This window comes from Cheilinus undulatus, linkage group 8, assembly GCF_018320785.1.
Source record: "Cheilinus undulatus linkage group 8, ASM1832078v1, whole genome shotgun sequence".
NCBI classification, from domain to species: domain Eukaryota; kingdom Metazoa; phylum Chordata; class Actinopteri; order Labriformes; family Labridae; genus Cheilinus; species Cheilinus undulatus.
The window spans coordinates 26,140,933-26,163,485 of NC_054872.1; the positions used below are offsets into that span (position 1 = coordinate 26,140,933).

Here is a 22,553-nt window from a genome sequence, read left to right on the forward strand (position 1 = left end):
TTTAAATTGTTTTTTTTATTTAAAACAGAAGGTTAAAAAGCCATCATCCAGTGAAGCCACTGTGAAGAGAAAAAATACTAATTCAATTATGTCTTTGAAATAAGTGCATTAATGTTGTTGATGATTATACTCACCATCCTGGAAAGTCGTGAAGAACCCATGACCTGGCTGAAGCGTGAGAGTGGACTTCATTCAGGTTTCCACACAGACCACACAGTCTGTCAGAGTACCAGAGAGGAACCTTTATTGCCAGCATGGTAACACCAACCTCTATCTCCAGCTCTGACTCCTTTCCTGAATCTCTCCTCAGGATCACTGTGACCTCTGACTTGTCTTGGCTCACACCTGATGTCAGGGAGACCCCAGATGGCAAAACATGAGGGAGGGACACCAACTGTCCATTCACCTGGAGTGTGAGAGGGTGAGTCAACTGGGGAAAACATGGAAAGCTAAAACATGTCTTTCAGTGATACCTGAGTGATACCTTCACAGTGCTGTTTTGAATGGTCACTGATGACCCATGCAGGAGGATTTGAAACACACTAATTGGTCTAAAAGAGTTGCCATCACAAGGCCCATGGTAAGAGATCACACTGAACCACTGCATGCTGTCTTCATCACACAAGGACATCAGACTGTAAGGTAACTGAGGCTCCAGGATCAGCTGCTGCCCACTGAGGGAGGACACATGGAGGCTGTCCCTGACTTCACAAGCCTCGGGTCTGTCCTCACAGCTCCAGGAGCCGTTCCTCAGAGCACACTGTTGCCCTGAACTGCAGCCTGCACCCTCACACAGCACCCCACCGAGAGGGTGACACCAGCATCTCTGGGTGCAGTCCTCAGTGTACAGCTGCTCATCCATCTAAGAAGAGAGAAAAACAAATTATGAAGTTGCTTTGAAAGACAACCAGCTTTGATATCAGCCATTAAGCGAGGGATTATGACTAAACAAATATGTTCAAGTACTGCACTTCAAAATAAATCTGAAGTTCATGTACTTGAACCTCTTTCGTTTTTCTCTTTCACTCCATTTCAGGTAAGTTGATAAACTTTCACTTCATAACATTTATCTAACAGCTTTGGCTCAAATTGAGATTCTTTGAAACACCTAATAAAGTGACTTTTAAACAACATACACAGGAAAATTTCAAGACTTTTTTTTTTTTACTTCTTTCTTAATGGAATCGTGTGTTTTCACATCCATCTTACTAAGCATCTGAAACTGCATTAAAAAAGTAACCTCAAGTAAAAAACGCTTTACCACCTTCACAGATTTGATAATTGGACTATTTGTTGGACAAAACAAGCAAAATGACACAAAAATCATAACCATACAATCGTGAATTTAAACTTATGCTCAGAACTGTATGACCCCCAAAAATGTATTTTTTGTAAATTAATCAGAAGCACAACCAGTGGATCAGATAGGAAAAGAACTCAAACAAAAACAAGTCATGTGATGAATTTAACCTTTGATACCAACTTAAAATTACTTTTGAAGGAACCCTTCATGATAACACAACTTCATCTCATGCATAGAGATTTCTATTTCCTATATGTATATTGAACAAAAAACTCACTATATGTCTGCATTTTTAATCAGTGTGAACTTGGTTCATGAGGAATAAATCCACACCTGATCTGATCCTCATCATATCCCAATGTTTTAGTGATCACCTTGAGTGCTTTTTCCTTTCATATGCAAATAAACAGAGCCCCATTTACCTTCAATAACCTTTAAAAACAGGATATAGTGACATACCACGAGCACAAGCAGTGACTTAAATAGTTTTTCCCAGTTTTTTTTATGTAAACAGAGACTCACCCTATAAAACACTGTTAAGCATGCAAGGAATAGTATTAAAGGGGAAGGACTGGTGTGGATCACACGATCTGGAGATATTAACAGCAAACATTTATGTCATGAGTCTTTACAAATATTAAAAAAACCTCACAAGATAAATCCTTACTGTTAATATCTCTAGATGTTGTGATTCACAAAATACAGATTAATTGTTTCTGGTTAGGCTCCATGTAACCTGGTTCATGTCTACTTAATTGGAATTTAGCCTGGTCCAACTTTAAATGCTCAGTTTCTATTTGCTTCACACCATTTAAAGACATGAGTCTCTGTATACATTTAAAAAACAAACAAACAAAAAAGTGGTAAAGGTCCACCTCATTAACCCACCCTTTGTGTTTGTGGCATGTCATTATCATTTTTTAAAGGCTTTTGAAGGTGAATATGGCTCAGTGTTTACTTGCATATATAAAAGGAAGCATTCAGGGGATCACTGAGACATTGGGGTATGATAAGGTGTGCATAACGGTACTTAAAGCTGTATGGACATCCATGGTCACCTGCTTTCCTAGGTGGGCTCACTCTCTTCCCGTCTCTCTCTGCCAGCACTAATACAGACACTAAAATCAGCTCAACTCTGCGTCATTTTGCCTCTATGACTACATTCCCTGTGGTTTACACTGAATCTAAGGTCTTCATGATTTTTTCTTCACTAACAGTGCAATTATGCTTATAATATAAAGGTCTGATGTGTGACTAATATAATAAGTAGGACCACTGAAGCCTTATGTTGTTACACTAACCAGATAGCAGTACAGATTAAATCATGGCAGGGTCCTAGAGAGTTATTAAGAGATGCAGATATCTATCCAACATAGTGAATTTGTCTGATCAGGCAAAGTTACTTTTAAGTCACATAATAGTGTATGTAAAAATTCTGCTATGACTTTGGTAAAAGTACTTATTTTGAAATATATTTACATGGTCTAACTTAAGTAAATAATGTGGATCCATCCTCCCCACTGTGGATAAAGGTACTTTAATGACATAACTAGTATATTGCCTGTAACAAGCTGATATATTTACCTTGATATATTTATCACCAAGGATGCACCCACACTGACTGTAAGGCACACACTCTCCCCCATCAAACACATTTCCATGCTGGCACATGCAGCTTTCTGAACAGCCAGCTGCTGGTGATCCAGGTTGGAGCAAAGCAGGGCATGAACTGGAGCTGGGGTCAACACAGTTGTTTGGGCTGCTGCGGTCAGGACACTGAAGAGCTGTTGGTAGAAATATAAACCGTTAGAGTGGCTCATACAGTCCTGGGGCCTGTTGTGCTATGCATCAGTTAATTAAGAAGTTACTGAATAGGGTCCACCCTAAATCCTATGGTCAAACTACTCAAGTTGTAACTTAGCTGCATCATTGCATGGTTGCACCACTGAGACTTATCATAACCTTTAGAGTAACATTAAAACTTATAAAATATATAATTGTATCAATATGCATGTTTTAGCTTTTATTAGCAAATCAGAGAAAAACATTTTAATATAGTATTTGTTACAGCGCTACGTGTAAAGACAGACTGTCTGAACAGACTTATTAATGAAAATAACATCTTCTAGCTACCATTTATTGACAAACAGCGACAAAAGTGCATGCAAAATATTTCAAAGCACTGTGGTTAGGTGATAACTAAAGCCCATACCGTAAACCTACATCCAGTGTAAGTGCCACTGAGTGGGAAATATGTAGTTAAATAAGATAATGTAACAGTACTTTATTATTCAACAGCGCGAAAAATCTCTGCTCACAGAAACAAAAATGTGAACCTGAAAGTCATTATATGTTTTGGAGAGATGTAATAAATCACAGTGAACACACTGCTTATACCAAACAGTCAGTAAAACCCTCAACTCTTCATTGTCTTCTGAGTTATCCCACCTTTTAAAACTATCACCATGATAACCAGATTTGAGTTGCAATCTAAGCCTATGTTTAAACTATGTTTGCTGGTGAAACACTTTAAATACTAAAAGAGCATAAACTCTGTCATAAGTAAGAACTTACATTTAAAATGTGCTGAACTCATACATAGCTAGTGCAAATAGCTGATTTGATATCTTCTCTTACCACATGGCATGTTCACCCTCCATGGTCCTATTGGTATTCCTTTAGCCTGACAAGCTGCTGAAAATGCCTCCAGTGCGAGACACACAGCCCTGTCTCCTGCCCCAGCACAAACTGCCCTTGTGCACATTTGTGTGTAAATATCCCACTCTACTCCACTGTTCCAGCAATGGTTGAACTCAACAGTACTGATCAACAGGACATCGCAGACCCTGCTGTCATGTGGCGATAGGCTGCACTCATCACACTCTCCCCCACAGGTGTCAGCGCAGTGTTCTCCAGGAGCTAATTCTGCCCAGCTTTGCAGGAGCTCTGCAAAGCTAGTGGTGAGACGACCATTTCTCAATTCCATGTCATCATATCGGTCTCCGTTGAAGTTCCCGCAGAGGCCTGAAGCTGTGCCATCATATACCTGTGGTACAGTTAACCTGAGGTATTGTGAAGAGGAAAAGTCAATTTCCAGCCCAGATAAAGCTTTGATAATCAGCCTGTGTCCATCTTGATATGCCTTAATCACTCCATTGTCCAAAGGAACGCTGCGCTCTTCTTTATCGACCTAAAGGAAAGTAACCAGTTAGAGCTCATTTACTCTCATCTTTTATACTCATACAAAATGCAGGACTTACCTGTATTTTCCATAAAGTTTCGGGGTCAACAGTCACTTCCTGTGAAAGTGTATGGAGTACTAGTCTGCTGATGGTGAAATTGCCACTGCTGTCCTTTTCAAAGCTAAGCAGAAGATTGTAGTCCTGGGTTGCTTTAGAGGAGAGGGCTGACAGTAAAAAAGTACAAGCTCCGTGGTGAGGCAGAATAACACCATCAAATGTGATATAGCCAAAACCAGCAAACACTTGGCACACCCCAAACTGTAAGGCAAGGCCTTCCTCTTGTGAACAGTCTTCAGTGGGGCTGCAGGTCACCTCTCCTCTTTCACAGTTACGGGTTTGGCAGCTTTTCTTAGAGTGGAAGTAGCCTGCAGGGTGATAGTGTCCCTCATGCATGCAGCCACAGTCAGAAACCAGAACACACTGGCCATCGCTCAGGACATAGCCCAGGTCACACTGGCAGCCCTCCTCACAGCCTCCACTGCAGTTCGCTGGGGAGGAAAGGCCAGGGCACATGACCGGACACCGACGTCCACACAGCTCATAGTGACTGTTTTTAGGGCAAGACATACCTAGAGGAGAATAATTGAATAAGTTTACAGTTTCATTGAATCTAAAGGCATTTTTCCTTGAATCTAATGCCTAAAGCATTTATTTTGTATTCAGGCTAAAAAATCAATACTTTCATCCAAAAAAATCTTGTCATTCTTGTACTTAAGACCATTCAGCATTCTCTAAACACAACCTTCGCAGCTTAAATATTGAATCAAATAACTTGTATATTACATTTTAAAAGTTGAGTGGACAAAAACAAACAAACTGATTTTTTTGGCAATTCAATGAGGTTTAAATATTTGATTTGGGCCTGAAACAAAACTGAAAATGGCAAAAAACAGGTAAATTTCAGAAACTTGTTCTAGACGTATCAGTCAACAGCTGCACCGTGCTTTTCAACTTCGCTTCCTGAACTCTCCTTTTTGGCTTACATTTTGTATTTTTGTTGCCACCATTAGTAAAATAACATAACAGTGGCAGAAAATGTGGGAAAAATAGTGAGGAGATCAAAATGAAGAGGGCTGGAACTGAACCAATGATGCTGCAGTCATTATTTCAGGAGGGAGTCCTTGCTGATGTTATTAAATATGGACAATCTGTGAAGATTTTCCCCTCACATAAAGTTTGCATGTTTGCTTCCTGGTGTAAAATGTTCAATAAAGCCTTAGTAAATAAGTGAGCTCTCAAGTAATTGCCAATTTCACAGTGGGAAAGCCCTGAACACTAAGTTTCTCACATTAAGCGTCCTTAAGTCTGTGAGGCTGGACACCATAATCAGCTGTGAGGTGTTAACGCAAAATAAAATGTCATGGATGAGGACACAGATGAAACCTTGGACTCACCACAAAAAGTGTCACTCCTCCAGTGCCTCACTGGTAGCAGAGCTGCTTGGCAGGCAGCTGCATAAGATGCAATGGAGCTGCAGAGTGCTGTGAAGTGTCCGTTGTAAGAACAGGTATCTACAACACAGTTATGGAAGTAATGCTTGGGACTTAAAACTGAGGCGCACTCTGCAAAGGGCCCCAGCTCATTCAACAATACCCCACAGAAGTCACTGCCTTCGAACAGTTTCTGAGCCTCAGCTGGACAATGCTTCAGTCTGGATGAACACTTGTCCCTGCAGGTCTCTGCCCCCTGAGACCTCCAGCTGTGCACAAACTCCAGTTTATTTTGGGCGAGCTGCTCATCTGGCATCATCAGGTCATCATTAGGGTTAGAGTTGGCATCCCCACAAAGACCAGAGACGGAGGAGGCATAGCTTTTGGGGAGTATTACCATTAGAGTGCCGATGTTGTAGACAATTAACTGTAAGCCCATATCAGTGTGAAAGACGATGGAAGAAGGTGTATGATAGACATTAATGTGGCCTGTATTGTGAGAAAACGGCAAGGGCTTATGAAGTCCATCAACCTGTGGGTGACAAGAATACAACACATTAGTGTACAGCTGCTGATCTTAAATACTGTTAACTTTAGTGATGTAACAGTACTCACAAAAACCTTCCTTGGATCACTCTTCCCCACCATAACCTCCAAACCATAGATGGACAATCTTAAGTTCAGGCTATGGGAAAACCTTTTGTAACAGTTTGCATCTGAGATAGTAATACTGAATGGTGTAAGTCCAGTTAGGTTAGACTTTGTCTGAACCAAAGAGTATGAACAGCTGTCTCTGTAGCCAAAATGATGTCCATCAAAGGTTGTAAAGTGCAGCCCTGTAACAATAGTACAGTTAAAGGGTTTCTCAGGTTGACACATCCTCTTGTGATGTCGCTCTTTGCAGACCATTCCTTTAGGACAGTGGGCTGAGCGGCAGTGGACTTCTCCAGCAGCTGGTCCACACGTACACACCTTGCCACAGTTGTCTGGGATCCAGTAAGTTGTGTTGAGGCTGTGGTATTTGCCAGTGGAGTCTGTGCAGCCACACTGATGTGGATGAATGCAGCCAGCTGGACTTTTTATAAACCCAGGGTCACAGAAGCAGCCCATAACACAAGCCTTATGACAGGCTGTGGTGTTCAGCTCGCAGGATGGAGGACAGACTGTGCCGCAGGTCTTGAAATGACTGTTTGGTGGACAGCGCATATCTGAAACAAGATTTTTTTTGTGCCATTTAGACATTTTAGAATCATAGTGAAAATAAAATCCCTCACTGCGCTACTTACCAATTGTAACTTCACTGTGATAGCCATCTTTGATTACATCACAAACTGCAGAATATGAAGTAATGGCCTCATTAAGAGCAGATCCATTATGCATCAAGTTACTTAAACAGCTTTCATAGAAGGATTCTGGAGCGACTAGACTATGACAATGGGCCAACGGGCCTCTCTGATCCTTGAGCACTTCACACTGTCTCTTGTGATGAGCGACGACTTCCACAACTTGATCTGCAGTGAAGGTAACTTCATTCTCCTGCTTACAGCCTGAACAACAGTTATGGTCCCCATCAAAGACTCGGTAAGCCTCCAAAGTTGAGTTTAAGGGAAGTGAACCAGGCTTAGCGACAGCCATTTCATCTTGATGATCGCCATTAAAGTTTCCACACAGCCCATAAACATGGTCTCTGTATTGTGGGCTCAGAGTAACCAGAACAGTGGAGTTCCCGCTGAAGACAACACGCAAGCCGAAGACAGTCTTGAGCTGAAGTTTACCTTCTTTGTGAGCAACTTTGATCTTACCCTGCAGCAGGTTAGCAGGAATAGGAGTCACTTCACCATTTACCTGAAAATATATAGGAAGCTGGTTAGCCATTTCAGCAATACTAAGCATCTTTATAAATCAGAGTCTTACTTTACTTACGTATATGCTGCCTTTTTCACCACCAAGTTCAATTATGAGCCCATAAACTTGTACAAAGACCACCTCTATGGATGAAGCATCTTCATAGCTGTTGTAGTGACTTCTCTTGGACACACTAAAGGCTTTTAGCCCACATGCTGTCCCTTTGCTGGCCGCAAGCAGATATGCACAAGTACCCTCAAAGTTGTAGTTTAGCCCATCAAAGGTGTGGTATTGCTGTCCTCCCCAGGTCCAGCACAGACCCTGACGGCTCTCACAAGCAGGCACACCATTGCTCATATAACAATCCTCTGTCTCCTCACATTTTCCCTCACATGGATCAAAGGTTTGTTCTGCTTTAAAGAAACATACCTAAGCTTTAGTAAGAACAACATGTTAAGGAATTATTTTTTTCATATTAAAAATTCTCACCTTCCTTATGGCAGCCCATGACTCCATCTGAAACAACACATCTGTGCAGTGGGGGGCATGAGTATTGCTCACAGACTACAGGAGGCCCACAGGTGCAGTTAAGAGTACAGCTCTGAAGCAGTTTGCTCTCAGCGGCCTGAAATTGGACACAAAAGGCATGAAAAAAGCTAATCAAAAATGCTGCATTGCTACTGAAGAGGTAAAACATTAATTTCAAGCTCTGCAAACAAATAGTTCTAACAGAAGTAAAAGTGTGAAACTAACTAAATCAACATTTTCTTATTAAGAAATGGACAAAACTGTTTATGACTGACCTTAAATCTCATCCCATCATGTACACAGCCACACTGCTCTGCTGGTACACAGGCATTACCATCATAAAAGTATCCATTATTACACTGGCAACCCTCCTCACATTCCCAGGGGCACTGAACTCCCTGGCTTATCTCAGGACACAGCGAGGAACAGGCATTGGCACAGTGGCTGTAGTGGCTGAATTGAGGGCATTCATCAGCTGTAAAATAAAACAGTCTTAATAGGTATATTTTACCACCACATTGAATCTTTTTAAAACAATGTTCTGAGCTGTTATGGACTTACCACAGCCTGTTTTGTTTGTCCAGGGGTCAACCATCCCTCCTGCCTCCTTACAGGCTGCCTCATAGGCCCACAGTTCATCACAAAGGGCCCCGTGCTGACCCTTAGCAAGACAGAGGTTTCTCATGCAGAGTGAGTAGTATTTCTGCGGGCAGACTAAATGGTGACAAGGACAGAAGGGTCCTGTGGGATGAGTGAGAAGTCCACAGAAAAGGTCAGAGGTGTATTTTAACATAGGTGACTGGCAGAGTTGACAGGTGCTGTCACATGTGTTGCTGCAGGATGAATCATTATCAAACAGTTTCCATGGTGGCTTAAACAGCTCAGGGTCAGAGATCACAGATCCATTGTGCAGCTGCAGGTCATCAGAGGGATCGTCATTGTAGTTCCCACAAAGTCCACAGGTTGTCTGGCGGTATATGTTGGGAATCTTGACCAGGATGTGGTTTTTGAGGTCTGAAATGAGCTCGACTGATTGTGGTGTCTTAATGGTTATCCATCTATTTTTCTGTTGCACAGTGTAATTGTTTTTGGAGAACGGCAGGTTCTCATTAACTCCATTTACCTGGGTGAAATAAATCAGTTTTAGACTCAAGTTGCAGAAAGTTTGTATGCTGTGAAAAATGACTGCACAATGAGCAATTTATCATTTTGAAGGTTGAAAAATCATTACATAAATTACCTGAATTTTTCCAGGAAAAGCTGATGATATCCTAAAATACATTTTATTGACTTGCAAGTAGATCTGCCTGCCCTTGCTCTGGTTTCCCTGTGCAGTTATGAAAACTGGCTCTACTTCCAGCTTCTGGAGAGAGCACGTCTGCACCAGAGTGTAGTTACATGAACCATGAAATTCAAATGCCTGTCCATCAAACGTGGTGTATTGGGATCCGTCAACAGAGCAGTGTGCCACTTTAGGTTTGGGGTGGCAACCTTGAACGCCCCTAAGAAGCTTACACTCCTCATTCTCCCCACAGGAGACATTATGACACGTCATGCGTCCCCCAGCATTGCATAAACAGCTTTTTTTGCATGATGACACCTCCTGTCCTGCCTGGAGGTATTCTCCATGGTAAAAGCAGCCACAGTTTTCTGCAGAGACACACTGGCTGCCACTGCGAACTAAACCTGCTTCACAGAGACAGTTCTCCCCCGTGTTCTTAGGCATCTCTACCGTGTTATTCTGCAAGCCAAGGCAGAGGTTAACAGAGGCAGAACTCATATTGTAACTGGTGCTGGAGGGACAGGACATGTCTGTGGAGAAACAGAGAGACATCAGTTACTTAGGGAAGGAAGACAGGCAAATGCTGTCAAGGTTAGGGTTGACCAGTGATGCATTAGTACCATCTAGTGGTCTAATAGCACCTGAAAGGTTGTGGCCTCAATACCAATGAGTTAAAGCACACTGTAGCATTATTTATACAAAATTCTCTTAGCCTGTAGTGGATACACAAGGAACAAACTTAACATCAAGCACCTACAGGCATTTATCTGATTTGTATGCAAATAAACTCTTGCTTCTTTCCGCCCATGTTACATGATCGATATCAACAATCTAAACATGATGAAATAGCATCTGCAAACTCCATATTTCATTTGGTGTGCAATGATGCTGAACTCCAAACAGCACAGTTACAATTGTAGAGGATATTAATTTAATTCACTAGCACAACAGGGCTGGGAGCACATTAACACTCACAGCAGAATCCAGGTCTCCTCCAGGCATAAACTGTAACTCCATGAGAGAGGCAGACAGCAGTATACACTGCCAAGGAGTGACACAGTGCAGGCTGGAGACCTCTGTGAAGACACAGGTCACTGACGCAGCGCTTGTAAAAGCTGGAGGGGTTCACTTTGCCATGACAGTGTCTAAATGGTCCATTAACTTCCAGAATCTTCCCGCAAGCCTTCGGGTCAGAGAAGAGGGCCAGACGCTCAGATGAACATTTTGGACAACTTCCTCCTAGGCAGCCCTCCACACACCAGGGATTCTGCCCACTCCTCCAAGCTTTTCCAAACTGCTCAGGACTGAGACGCTCTCCTGCACCGCTTGCTGTGAGATCATCAGCAGGATCAGAATTGAAGTTACCACACAGGCCGCATGTAGCATTAGCATATTCCTGGGACAGTTGGATGTTAACGATGCCCTCTGTGCTGAGGCTGAATTCAAAGCCCATGTCTGTGTAGATGTAAGTGTGAAGCCCCAGAGAGAAAGCCAGTGCAGAGGGGCTCAGGTAATAGGGCATGTTCTTTATGACTCCATCGACCTGAAGGGGGTGCCAACATTACATTTGATAATCAGCACAGGGTAACACATTTTCAAAAGTAAGCTTTGTGAAGTGTGGTTTAATTATCAGACCTTTTATTTATTCATGACCTATAACAGTGTAAAAAATATGCTTTGTGAAATATAAATAAGCTCATACCTCTAAGTATTCTGTGTTTTTGCTGTTTAGCTCCACAAGTCTACCGCTCACATTGACCAGGACATGAAGCGCTGACTCCAAATGTCCATCTGTCTGTACGTGAACCTGAATGGCATCAATGCCCTGCTTGTGTCCACACATGCCCAGTAACTGGTACTGACAGGTGCCATGCAAATCATAGTCATGCTGGTCAAAGGTGACAATGTGTTGACCACTATACACACATGTCTGCTGCGGCTGTGACACACAGCTTCTGACTCCATTTTCGAGAACACAGGATTCATCATGGCTGCAAGAATCCACATGGCATTGGGTCTGGTGGGTGTAGGGGTCACAGACACATTTTTCAGTGCATCTCTCATCAGCCCAGAAGGTCTGGTTGCTGTGGTAATGGTAGCCGTTGTGAGTGCAGCCACACTGCGACAAGGGGACACAGATGTCACCATCGAGGATGAACCCTGGGTCACACTGGCAGGTCTCCACACAGGCCAGGATGCAGGGGTCTGAACTGATGGGGGCCTCACAGGTGGCAGGGCAGGCTGTGCCACAGGCCTCAAAATGGCTATTCAATGGACAGGGTTTGGCTGACAGGAGAGAAGAGTGGTTTGTTATATATCAAGGAAACAGTGAAAAACATTTCTAATTAACAAACCAAAATGGGTTTTAGTTTATGCGTACTTAGGAACTTTATAATGATTTAGGATAGTTCTGTTAAAAACAAATCTTTGCATAATAAGGCCAAGAAACAAAACAGCAAGTTACTAACTAAATATTTCAAAAAGTGCTTACAGCAGTTGGTGCCATTTCTCCACTCCCCGACCTCTATGTGGGCATTTTGGCAGGCTGCAACATAAGCCTCCAAGACGATGCACAAGGTCTTTTGAGGGTCATCACTCGAGCACAGGTCAAATATGCTCACTGCTGCCGAGATTTCAGTGTAGTTCACAACTTCTCTACACAGGTGGAATAGATTTTGTGGGGACCAAATGTATTCATACCAGGAGATCCACTGCTTTGCTACTTTTTTCTTTTGCAGCTGTTCAGCAGAGCACCGTGGACATGCATCTCCACAATCTGCTGTACACCAGGCTTCCTGGTCAGAAACTCTCCAGCTCCAGCCAAAGGTGGTAGCATCCACAGCCTCATCCTGTGGGCTCCTGAAGTCATCGTCTTCTATACCATTATTATTTCCACATAAACCATTTACTACCGCCGTATTGGAGAGAAGGATAGTGGCAATATGTGAGCAGTCATACTTAACTTGAACGCCCAGACTCGTATCCAGAACAACAAAGAAGCCACTCTGATAAATCTTTACAAGTCCGGACTGCAGGTTCACAGGTAGCAGTCTTTTTTCTCCATTAACCTGTTGAGAAAGAGGTAAAACACATTTCAGACACATTATATTAGAACCCAAAATATAATTGTATGTAATTCTTTTGTTTCATAATGTCTGCTTTCTATTGAGAAATTAAACAAAGTCCCTGTAAAATGATAACAAAGATCTGTACTTCAGATTTGTTGTATGACAGGCCACTGTGTTGTGAACCACCAGGACAATTATTAGCCATGAAAAACATCTAAGTTTATAAAACTGAGCTTCAAAATCTTGAAAAAATGAGGCAGTTAAATCTGCTCTAGGATGATGTGGGTTGAATGAGCTGAAGCCACACCCATTTAGGAGAAATGCCTCTCAAATTTAAACTGATGCTTCTGATCAGAGTGCAGCTGCATGAGCAGAGACTCAGAAGTTGGGGATTAAATTTACAGTTTTCTGGCACAAATTTCTGTTCTGATTCTTTTAATGGCCACTGTAGCTGATAGATTTAGGAAACTTACCTTACAGTGAACAAAAACACAGCATGTACCTGGCTGTTAACTTTCAGTGAAGGCAGTGACATCAGCTAACAGACTGTACTGAGATGAACTACTCTGATTTTTTTACATATCTTGTGCGACACGGCAAATATTTGATTTCACTTTACAGGGACCTTAATTGTACTTTTAAGAGCTACCTTTATAACCTGACAAGCCAGATGGATGTTTCATGCATCCATCTGGGAAAGCTTCAATCGGAAACTTTTGAGAAGAGGCAGAGGCTTTAAAAAAAAAAAAATTCAGAGGGTGACTGGATGAATGTTCTGTCACATTTCTACGGGCCAATAAGAGCAACAAAACACGTGACGTAGCCGCTATCAAGCTGTGCGTGCGCAGGAATAACATGAAACATGGCGACTGTAGACATGTAAGTACTCAACTTTTGTCGTTTTTGAAAAGAAAACAACTCACTGCTGTTCTTTGCTCTTCTTTTAACAAAGAAATGTTGTCAAGTTCTGATAAAACTGGTGCTTTAGCAACATCCACGCTAATCTCTTCCTTCATAATTGCACAAGCACTTGCTGCTGCTTGTTAATGTCACGACTCTGCTGCGCCTGAAAGCACTGCCCCTCATAGCTGATTGGTCCTGTCACTTTCTAACCGGGCCCAAACAGTTCAGATGGGAGCTTTGCAAGATGGATTCGCCAGTGAAAAACAAGGAAACAGGCGTATCCATCTGCTTTGCAAGGTTACTACCTTTAAGGCAGCGTTTCTCGACTGGTCCAACCATAGGACCCACTACCATGTCAGTGAACTGTGACCCAAATATCTGAAAGTTTTTGAATTATAACAACAAAAGTTGCAGTTTGGACCTTGGTTGTAATAAAACATATGACTGAACAAAGGGACAGACCATGCATTTCATTTCACTCAGTCATGTTGTTTTAATATAAGTTTGTTAGGATTTTTTGAAAGGTCTCAAGAAATTAAGACATTATTGGAGTAAAACAAATTTTCCATAAGAAATTGCCATAAAAAATATTGGGATAATCAAGTCAAAATCTCAGGAACACATCCAGAATTCACTCCTTGTCCAGTAAAACAGAGTAAAATAAAGTAAATGGACAAATGTAAGTCAAGGACTTTCAGAGAACCACTGCTTTAAGGGATTTCAAATAGAGTGTTACCTGACAGCATCTTAATTGTATGAAAGTTTTAGAAAAACTATAAGTAAGGTTAGGATAAAGTTATGGCAATCTTACCCAAGCGTAGCCTCTTTCCCCTCTGTAGACTGCAAAACTGTGTTCTGCCACTTTGACATAAATAGCTTTAATAGATGAGACCTCATCCAGGGTCCTGTCTTTTTGTATTCTGATCCAAAATGTGTCTTCGTCACTTGTGTCATTCATCATATGCATCAAAGTGTAAGTGCAGTTTCCTTGAAATTCAAACGTCTTTCCATCGAAAGTGTAGAAGTGAGAACCTCCCAGCACCCAACACTGAGCTTGCAGGGGTTGTTTCTGGACTTCACAAGTCTCTCCATTCTTACAGGTTTTATCCTCATCAGCTGAGAAAAACATCTTAAAATTAGTTTGTTTTTCCAGTCAGAGAAACTTGCAGACACCTTTTTTTCAAACAACTGTTGCAAATAAAGTTAACAAGAAAAGAAATAAATCGATACACTGCATAAACAAGTCTGATGAGATCTGAATTAAAGAGCAAATTCTGTAGTAGGGATTTAAATAGCATCAAATTTTAATACAAGTTCAATTATTTGTGACACGCCACATTTAAATTGTATATCATAGGCTTATTACTCATGACTGACAAGCAGCTAAATCCTACTAAAGCCCCCTGGCAGACAGGAGATTTTAAAGAACATAATGAACTATTCAAATTGGGTAAGGATTTCTCTGTATTGAAGGTAAAATGACAGGACACTGAGAAAAACACCCATGATTCACTGTTAGGGTTGTTTTGCAACCTCACAAATACAGAGTGACACGTAAAATTTGACATGACTTCTCATTTGACATGAACAACAGATAACCTGTGAGGAAGTGTCACCCAAAGCAGCAGAACCAGCTCGGCCTACCTTTTCTTGCACAGCCCCAAGTATTGTTAAGGGTGCAGTTTTCTCCCTCAGGGCACCAGGCTGGCTCACAGCACATGGTGGCAGTGGCGGAGCAGTGACAGTGCTCAGAGCATCCCTCAGCCCACAATATCTCCCCAATCTACAGAGAAAAAATGAGTCAGTAGCTGTGTGCGTTACCCAACTGTTCCCAAAGCAAACAAACAACTCTGGGAGACACAAAGGCATAGGATTTTCTTATTAGTCATGCCACAAGAACAGGTGAGGCATATTCAATTGGCCAAGACATTAATGAGTCATGTTTTGAACAGTGCATGGATTAACCAGGGCATGTCACTCATTTAGCCCGACTGTTGCAACTTGTTTATAACTGAATGTGCACTGGGGTCACATGTAGATTTGTCATAAAAACACACACCCTAACAAATAAAACTGTTTACCAGACGTCAAATAGAGCTGCTGTTTCCAGCTCTGATTACATGCTAAATGTATAGTGTCACTGGATTGAGAAAAATGGAACATTTGTTGCTGTAATGAAGGAAAATATGAGCAAAATAATCCTAACAAGTTACCTCATAGTATTGCCCATGGTAGAAGCAGCCACATTCTTCAGCTTTAATGCAGCCATTTCCACTCTGCATGTACCCAGAGTCACATTGACATCCCTCATAACAGGCCCAGGGGCAGGGGATATCGGATAAAATACCACAGGACTCAGGGCATGCACTGACACATATATTGTAGTGAGAGTTTTCAGGGCATAAGAGCACTGTGGGGAAGGAGGAAAAAAAAAGATTAATATAGTGTACCAAGTCCAACTAACATTACATCAATCTGGAAACTTCACTGTATAGAGCCTGCCAGAGTTACAAAAGTTCAACAGCAGCTTCTGTGCAGGCTTGTATGGATTTCATGCACTGGCACATCATAATAGATGAATAAAATGACACATGCACATGCAAGAGAGCCAAGATGATTTATACTCACAGCACCTCTCCTCTCTCCATGGTTTAACCTCAGCTCCAGCAGTCTGGCATGCAAAAGTGTACTCACTCAAACTCCTGCAAAAGATTTCTTCACTCCCATTTGACATACATAAGTCGTTCACACAGTTCTGAAAGAAGGGCGCTGGGTCCACAGTGGAGTGACATCCACTAAATGATCCTTCAGGGACCAGCAGCATGCCACAGAGGTTATCGGAGGCAAATTCAGTTGTCATGCTAGAGTTGCACATGGAACAGAGCTTGCACTCCTCAGAGCAGTTTGTTCCAGATGGTGAGAGTGACCAGGATGATGCAAATATGGAAACATCCCTGACTAGGCTTCCATTTGGGCTGTGTTTGTCATCTGTATCAACAGCTGGGCTTCTTCCACACAAGCCACACATTCTTCTACTGAAGGCAGGGATCTCTACTTGTATAAGGTTAGGCCCACCATAAGTGATAACAGCACCAGGGTTTACAACAACACGAGTCAGCCACCCAGACTGGAGTATGGCTATGTGATCAAGCTGGACAGGAAGACCCTTCAAAACTCCATTGATCTGTAAAACAAAAATGTTAGCCATAACTGAAACAGACCAGTTAGTTTGTTAATTCAGAACTGCTTACCTTGACTTTCCCCAAGTGCTCCATCTCCATTGAAATGTTCACTCTGTGGACTCTTAGGTGCAGATTTCCATTATGGAAAATTACAACAGGATCAGACTTTTCCTCATCACAAACCTGGGAGAGAACATAACTGCAACTTCCAGGGTTAAAGTCAAAGTTATGTCCATCATAGCTCCTAAAGTGTTGGCCTCCCATGACTGTGCATTGGAGAGGCTGTGATGCATGGCATGCCCTGAGGCCGTCTCTGACGGTACATTTGGTTCCTTCTGGACATGTGTGGTTGGTACACTGCACTTTGTTTTGACCAACACAGACACAGTGCTTCTGACAGAGCTCATCTGGGTAGAACTCCTCATGGATCTCATAGTAAACACAATCATAAACGCAGCCACACTCAGAGTTTGGTACACATTTCCCAGCATTGCTGAAAAACTCAGGTTTACAGAAACAGCCCTCTTTGCATTTTAATGTCTGAGGACTTGAGCTTTCCCCGCAGTCAGAGTCATGAGTTGAGCACAGGCGGTATTCGCTGTTAGATGGGCAGAGAAGATCTAAGGCAGAAAAATAAACAATTACAATTAATATGCCCCTTCTCTTTTCACATTAAACACAAAGCAATAAGACTTAAGTACATTTACTTACTACAAAAGCTAGAAGACCTCCATTCATCCACCATAGCTCCCATTTCTTGGCAAACAGAAACATAGCTGGCCAGACTCTGACACAGGGTGGTCTGGTTATTATAACAGAGGTCATGAACACAGTTATCATAGAACTCTTGTGGGCTGACTGTATTGTGGCAGCTCTGGAAAGCACCCTCCGTATCTAGTAACCTTCCACAGAAATCTTTTCCTTGATAGAGTCTCATATCTTGTGCATTACATCCTGTGATGTCAATAGGCCCATCAGCACATTCATGTTCACTGTTGATTTTCCAGTGCTGCACAGCCTGAGAGACATCTGATTCAGCGTCAGGTATCACATCATCTTCTGCGTAACCATTAAAGTTCCCACACAGGCCACAGAGAGTACCAGTGAACATCTTTGGCATTTGAACAGTCAGGACATCAGAGCTGTATGCCACAATAATACCAAAGTCTGTCTCTATGTGCTTTGAGAGTCCAGTCACATAGAGCTTTACTTTGCCCCGGCTCAACACAACAGGAAGACGCATCAGCAGACCATTTACCTTAAAAAAAGTAAAGTTATGTTAACACACAAAAATGTTTATCAAGGTGTCATGTTGGAGGATCAAACAAGAACAAAAGAGCCTACCATAACCCTGTTGCTCCAATCGTTTGACATCTCAATGGAATAACCAGAGACAGCCACTGTAATGTGCCGAAAGGAAACATTGGAAATTTCCCTCATTTTATTCTGAACCTCCACCCTGAAGTCTTCCAGATCTCCCCAGGAGGGACAGTGAGAAGTGAGAATGTAAGTACAGTTTCCATAGACATCAAAGTTACGGCCATCAAAGGTAGTATAATGTGAAGCTCCTTTGACTATGCACACTCCAGGTCCATCCATATGACAGTCCAGGACACCATTCAGGACTTTGCACAATGTGCCATCCCGGCACTGAGACTGAGTACATGTCACAGTCTTGGAGTTCGGTTGGCACACGCATTTATTCTGGCACTTGTCCATCCAGAAGCCCTCCTTTGGGAGATAGTACAAGCCTTGGTGAAGACAACCACACTTGCTATGTGGCACACACTTCCCACTGCTCAGCAGAAACCCTCTGTTGCACTGGCAAGTTTCCATACAGGGCAGGGTACAGTTATGATGGGTGTCTGGGTCACCACAAGTAGCGGGGCAAGCAGAGCCACAGATCTCATAGTGACTGTTCAGTGGACAGGCCATGGCTGCAAAACAATGACAGTCTTAGCAATTTATTTACAAAACTGCGATAATATTAATTTCTAAATAAATTATGTGTAAACATTTTTACTATTCATTTACTTTTACATTTGGTGCATTATTCGTACAAATATGTACAGTTCTGTGCATATGTCAAAGGCATACTGTACTTGTCCATAAATTGAGGCTGCAAAAAGAAGTACATTTGGCAAGTAAGCTGCCTGAGGGCACCATCAGGCTGTGTAGGAAAATAATCTTTTGGAAAAATAACCAAGTCCACACATTTAGGGCAGAGTAAGGGGAGGGTGTGTTGAGTAGGCTTGGCCTGTGCTACCATCTGGGTAGGTAGACTGGTTGCCACAAGCCCCTGATCGTGCCGTGGAGGTCCAGAGAGCACAAAAACCAACCGTGGTCTACAGGCTTATCACCATGGGTGAAAAGCCCCATGAAATGAAATGTTAGTGCGCAACTGTATAAGCGGTAAAAACACAAGAAGAGTTTGGGTAGAGGGCTTACAAGGTGTGACGGTATCTTCTTCATATAATTTAAAGTAGTTTAATTATTGATAGAGCATTAAGATGAGTGTTTTACATTTACATTAATTTTACAATATAGCTAACAAAATTAGTTAAAAGAAAACTGTTTTGGCATAAACATGTAAGAACTTTTTATTGACTAAAACTGGACAGAAGTGACTTTTCATCAACTAAAGCAAAGTTTAAACTTTCAGGAGGGAAAATGGCTAAAATGGGATTAAAACTCCAAGTTAATGCCATATAAAGACTAAATCCAAAATAGCTGCCAAATTAAGACTGGTTTATACATTTTATTGTCAATATTTCTCTCATTTTAATGGTTAAATTGGAATATCGAATTCGCTTTTTATGACTTGACTGCACATTTTCCTTTCATCTAAATCACAACAAAGTGTAATCCTATGTGATCATATAAAACACAGTAAAAATGAATAAAACTCACAGCACTTTGCAATGGTCCTCCAGTTTTGGACCCTTGCTCCGAGCCTCTGGCACATGGTGGAATAAGCGGTCAAGATCTTGCACATAGAAGTGGCAGCCTCATTGACACACAGGTTTGTAACACAACTACGTACAAACGGCTCAGGATTAATATATGAGTGACAGTCTGCAAATGGCCCACCACGCCACAGCAGCAGTGTGCACCCCGTCATGAAGGAGCTGCCTTTAGAGCCAGGAGAAGATTTGGCTTGGCCATGAGTGCAGAGTTGACATGAGGCACCATCAGTGCCACCGCAATCCTCGATACATGAGCCCACACCACTGTTCAGCACCCAGGGTAGAGTAAAATCCACAGTTGGGTCCCCATCAGTGCTATTAGGGGCAGTGACCCCTTGTGATGTGAAAGAATTGGCATTTCCACACAAACCACACAGTTTCCCATGCAGCTCTGGGCCTACTTCAATCTGGAGATGGTGACTCCAGTCATAATGCAGAGTCAATGCAAAGGTGGTTTCTAAAACAACACCGGAGCCACTTGGATAAAAATGAAGGGATCCATTTCCCAGGGTGAGTGGTAGATTCTTCTTCTGCCCGTTAATCTGGAAGTTTAAATGCAAGAAAAAGTACATGAGCAATCATATCATTGCTACAAAAGGCATTCAATTTAAAATAGAGGGGAAAAAACTCACCCTGACATGATTTCTGTCTTCTTTAACCAAGGAGATATTAAGGCCCTGGATGCTTATCTGCACTGTGTGGATGGCGGAGACTGTGGCACTGTTCAAATATGCTCGGGCTATATTAATCTGAAGTGGAATAGAAGCATTTAAGCCTGGACAGGTAGTCTGAACTAAGGTGTAGTTACAGTTTCCCTGCAGGACAAAATCTTTTCCATTAAAGGTGCGGTAATAAGAGTCACCCCATGCAGAGCATATTTTAGTTTGCAAAGAACAGAGCAGTTTTCCATGTTCCATGGAGCACTTTCGCTTGGGACCACAATGCACATCTGCACAAGAGGCTGCAAACAGAAATACATGGAGAAAATCAAAGCAAAATTACTCGCAACTATTACATTCTGGTATTTACAGGTAATACTGAAAGATGTATGCACAAGCAAATATTCTCAACCATGGGTTTACAATGTATACAGGTGGGCTACACATCTTTTCAGGGCCTAATGTACACCTCTTTATTGCATTTACAGTTTGTGGTAAAACAACAAAAAAGAGACTTCAGGCAGTTTGTAAAGATGCTATGGAAATATTACATAAGGAGGTCTAGATGATGTAGTGCAAGTGAAATTGTTGCTTGGGCACAAATCAATAATTACTAAGTAGTTTTAAGCGATCCAGTCATACATTTACTTGATGGTTTGATACATACAAGATGAAACTTTATCTTTCATCAAAAATAAGATCCCAAGCCATCAGCCTTGGCTCTTGGGATATTGGTGCAATTGACTTAAAAAACTATTTTTTCTATATTTACATTTTTAACTATTTTATTTTAACTTATGGTGATTTGCAGGTTATTCTATATCTGGTCTCGTCTTTTATCTGGACTTTGATTCTAAAGAAGTTTTGAACCCACAAATACAGTTGTTTAAAGGCAAAACATGTAAAGTAATCATAGAGCCTAAAAACATACCTTTCTCACAAGCTGCTGGATAAAGTTGTCTGTCAATGATACTCAGATAATGTCCCACATCAGTATGATGAGAACTCAACTCTGTATCTTCAGGAAGCGGAGCAAAATTTGGCCTCCGGGGGAATTCACCATCTGACTTTAAATTTCCTGTGCGAGTACTGTTATCTTGCTGCTCACTCCTGTCACCTGAATCAAACATTGGTTCTGTCCTGCAGATATCATCCATAGATGGTAGCACTGTTAGAGTTGAGGGACGCAGTTCATTGTAACGTCTGAAGTAAACAAGCTGAAGAGGACCGTCACTCGTAACCTGGATTTTATCTGATGATACGACTGGAATGACCTTCATAACACCACCAATAAGAGAGATATTTGTTTGCCCGGTGGTGGTGGTGACGTCAAGGACTGAGTTGACGGTCCCCATTGCCAACAGGAAACTGTAACTCATTCTTGTGTTTACTAAGGGAGGGACAATGTAATCAAAACTCCAGTGAGAGACAGGTTTCAGCTCACAAAATCCACACAGTAAATGGCCAGATGTGTGTTTAGAGCTGGTAAAACCAACCACAACACCTACAGCTTCCTGGGAGTTTATCTCTGAGCCAGAGAGGCTGCTGTTACTCTGGATGTAAACACTCTGCAGAGCACCTAAATGCAACTTAAGGACACTTCCCTTGGGGTGCACATTTCCTTCAAATAGCATTTCCCCTGAGAGGAAGATATCCACTGATGTCTCACGGTCTGAGCTCATGATCACCATTTGGCTGACAGCGTTCTCATTTGGGAAGAGAGGTGTAATGGGGTAGTAGTGGGTCCCCCAGGAAGACACATCATGAAGAAGACTGTGGTCACATCCAGAGGGGTTACAGAATGAGGCAACGACTGTTACAGGCCATACAGACGTCACATGGAGGAGGTGGGAGGAGCGATTACTGCTCATTCCTACAGATGGTGGCAGGTGAAGAGTCTTTGATTGGCTGGCAGAGAGGAAGATATGTTGCATGAAGCTGCTTTCCTGAACCTGTACAGTGACTGGGGTCCAAACATTGGTGGCTGTGATTGTAACTTGATGGGTGACATTTGATGCTGGACCATTGTAAGGGGGAAATATTGTCAGGAACTTCCTACCTGGCCTGGCATCAGACAGGCCTGCAAAGGAGAATACAAAAATTAGTTGCAAATGTATTTAATAATTCCCCAGGCTTCCACCTGAT

General features: G+C 42.1%; 1 protein-coding gene across 3 annotated transcripts in view; it reads right to left on the minus strand.

Annotated features, from left to right (window-relative positions):
* Nucleotides 1-22,553, minus strand: part of LOC121513367 (IgGFc-binding protein) — a 23,686-nt gene continuing 1,133 nt past the window's right edge. For 2 of the 3 annotated variants that reach the window (XM_041793085.1, XM_041793087.1), the window contains exons 2-28: nt 21,340-22,488; nt 20,382-20,710; nt 19,694-20,291; nt 18,128-18,720; nt 17,495-18,041; nt 16,853-17,403; nt 16,230-16,785; nt 15,815-16,011; nt 15,246-15,384; nt 14,413-14,717; nt 12,122-12,698; nt 11,333-11,916; nt 10,606-11,173; nt 9,589-10,160; nt 8,910-9,471; nt 8,624-8,823; nt 8,310-8,445; nt 7,899-8,233; nt 7,262-7,820; nt 6,591-7,183; nt 5,940-6,507; nt 4,564-5,114; nt 3,941-4,493; nt 2,888-3,087; nt 485-862; nt 135-406; nt 1-59 (exon numbers count right to left, since the gene is read on the minus strand). In XM_041793085.1, coding sequence (XP_041649019.1) covers nt 44-59; nt 135-406; nt 485-862; nt 2,888-3,087; nt 3,941-4,493; nt 4,564-5,114; nt 5,940-6,507; nt 6,591-7,183; nt 7,262-7,820; nt 7,899-8,233; nt 8,310-8,445; nt 8,624-8,823; nt 8,910-9,471; nt 9,589-10,160; nt 10,606-11,173; nt 11,333-11,916; nt 12,122-12,698; nt 14,413-14,717; nt 15,246-15,384; nt 15,815-16,011; nt 16,230-16,785; nt 16,853-17,403; nt 17,495-18,041; nt 18,128-18,720; nt 19,694-20,291; nt 20,382-20,710; nt 21,340-22,488 — 12,188 coding nt within the window. In that variant the 3' untranslated portion in view covers nt 1-43. The remainder of the gene's footprint in view (nt 60-134; nt 407-484; nt 863-2,887; nt 3,088-3,940; nt 4,494-4,563; nt 5,115-5,939; nt 6,508-6,590; nt 7,184-7,261; nt 7,821-7,898; nt 8,234-8,309; nt 8,446-8,623; nt 8,824-8,909; nt 9,472-9,588; nt 10,161-10,605; nt 11,174-11,332; nt 11,917-12,121; nt 12,699-14,412; nt 14,718-15,245; nt 15,385-15,814; nt 16,012-16,229; nt 16,786-16,852; nt 17,404-17,494; nt 18,042-18,127; nt 18,721-19,693; nt 20,292-20,381; nt 20,711-21,339; nt 22,489-22,553) is intronic. The other variant, XM_041793086.1, reaches the window with a different exon arrangement.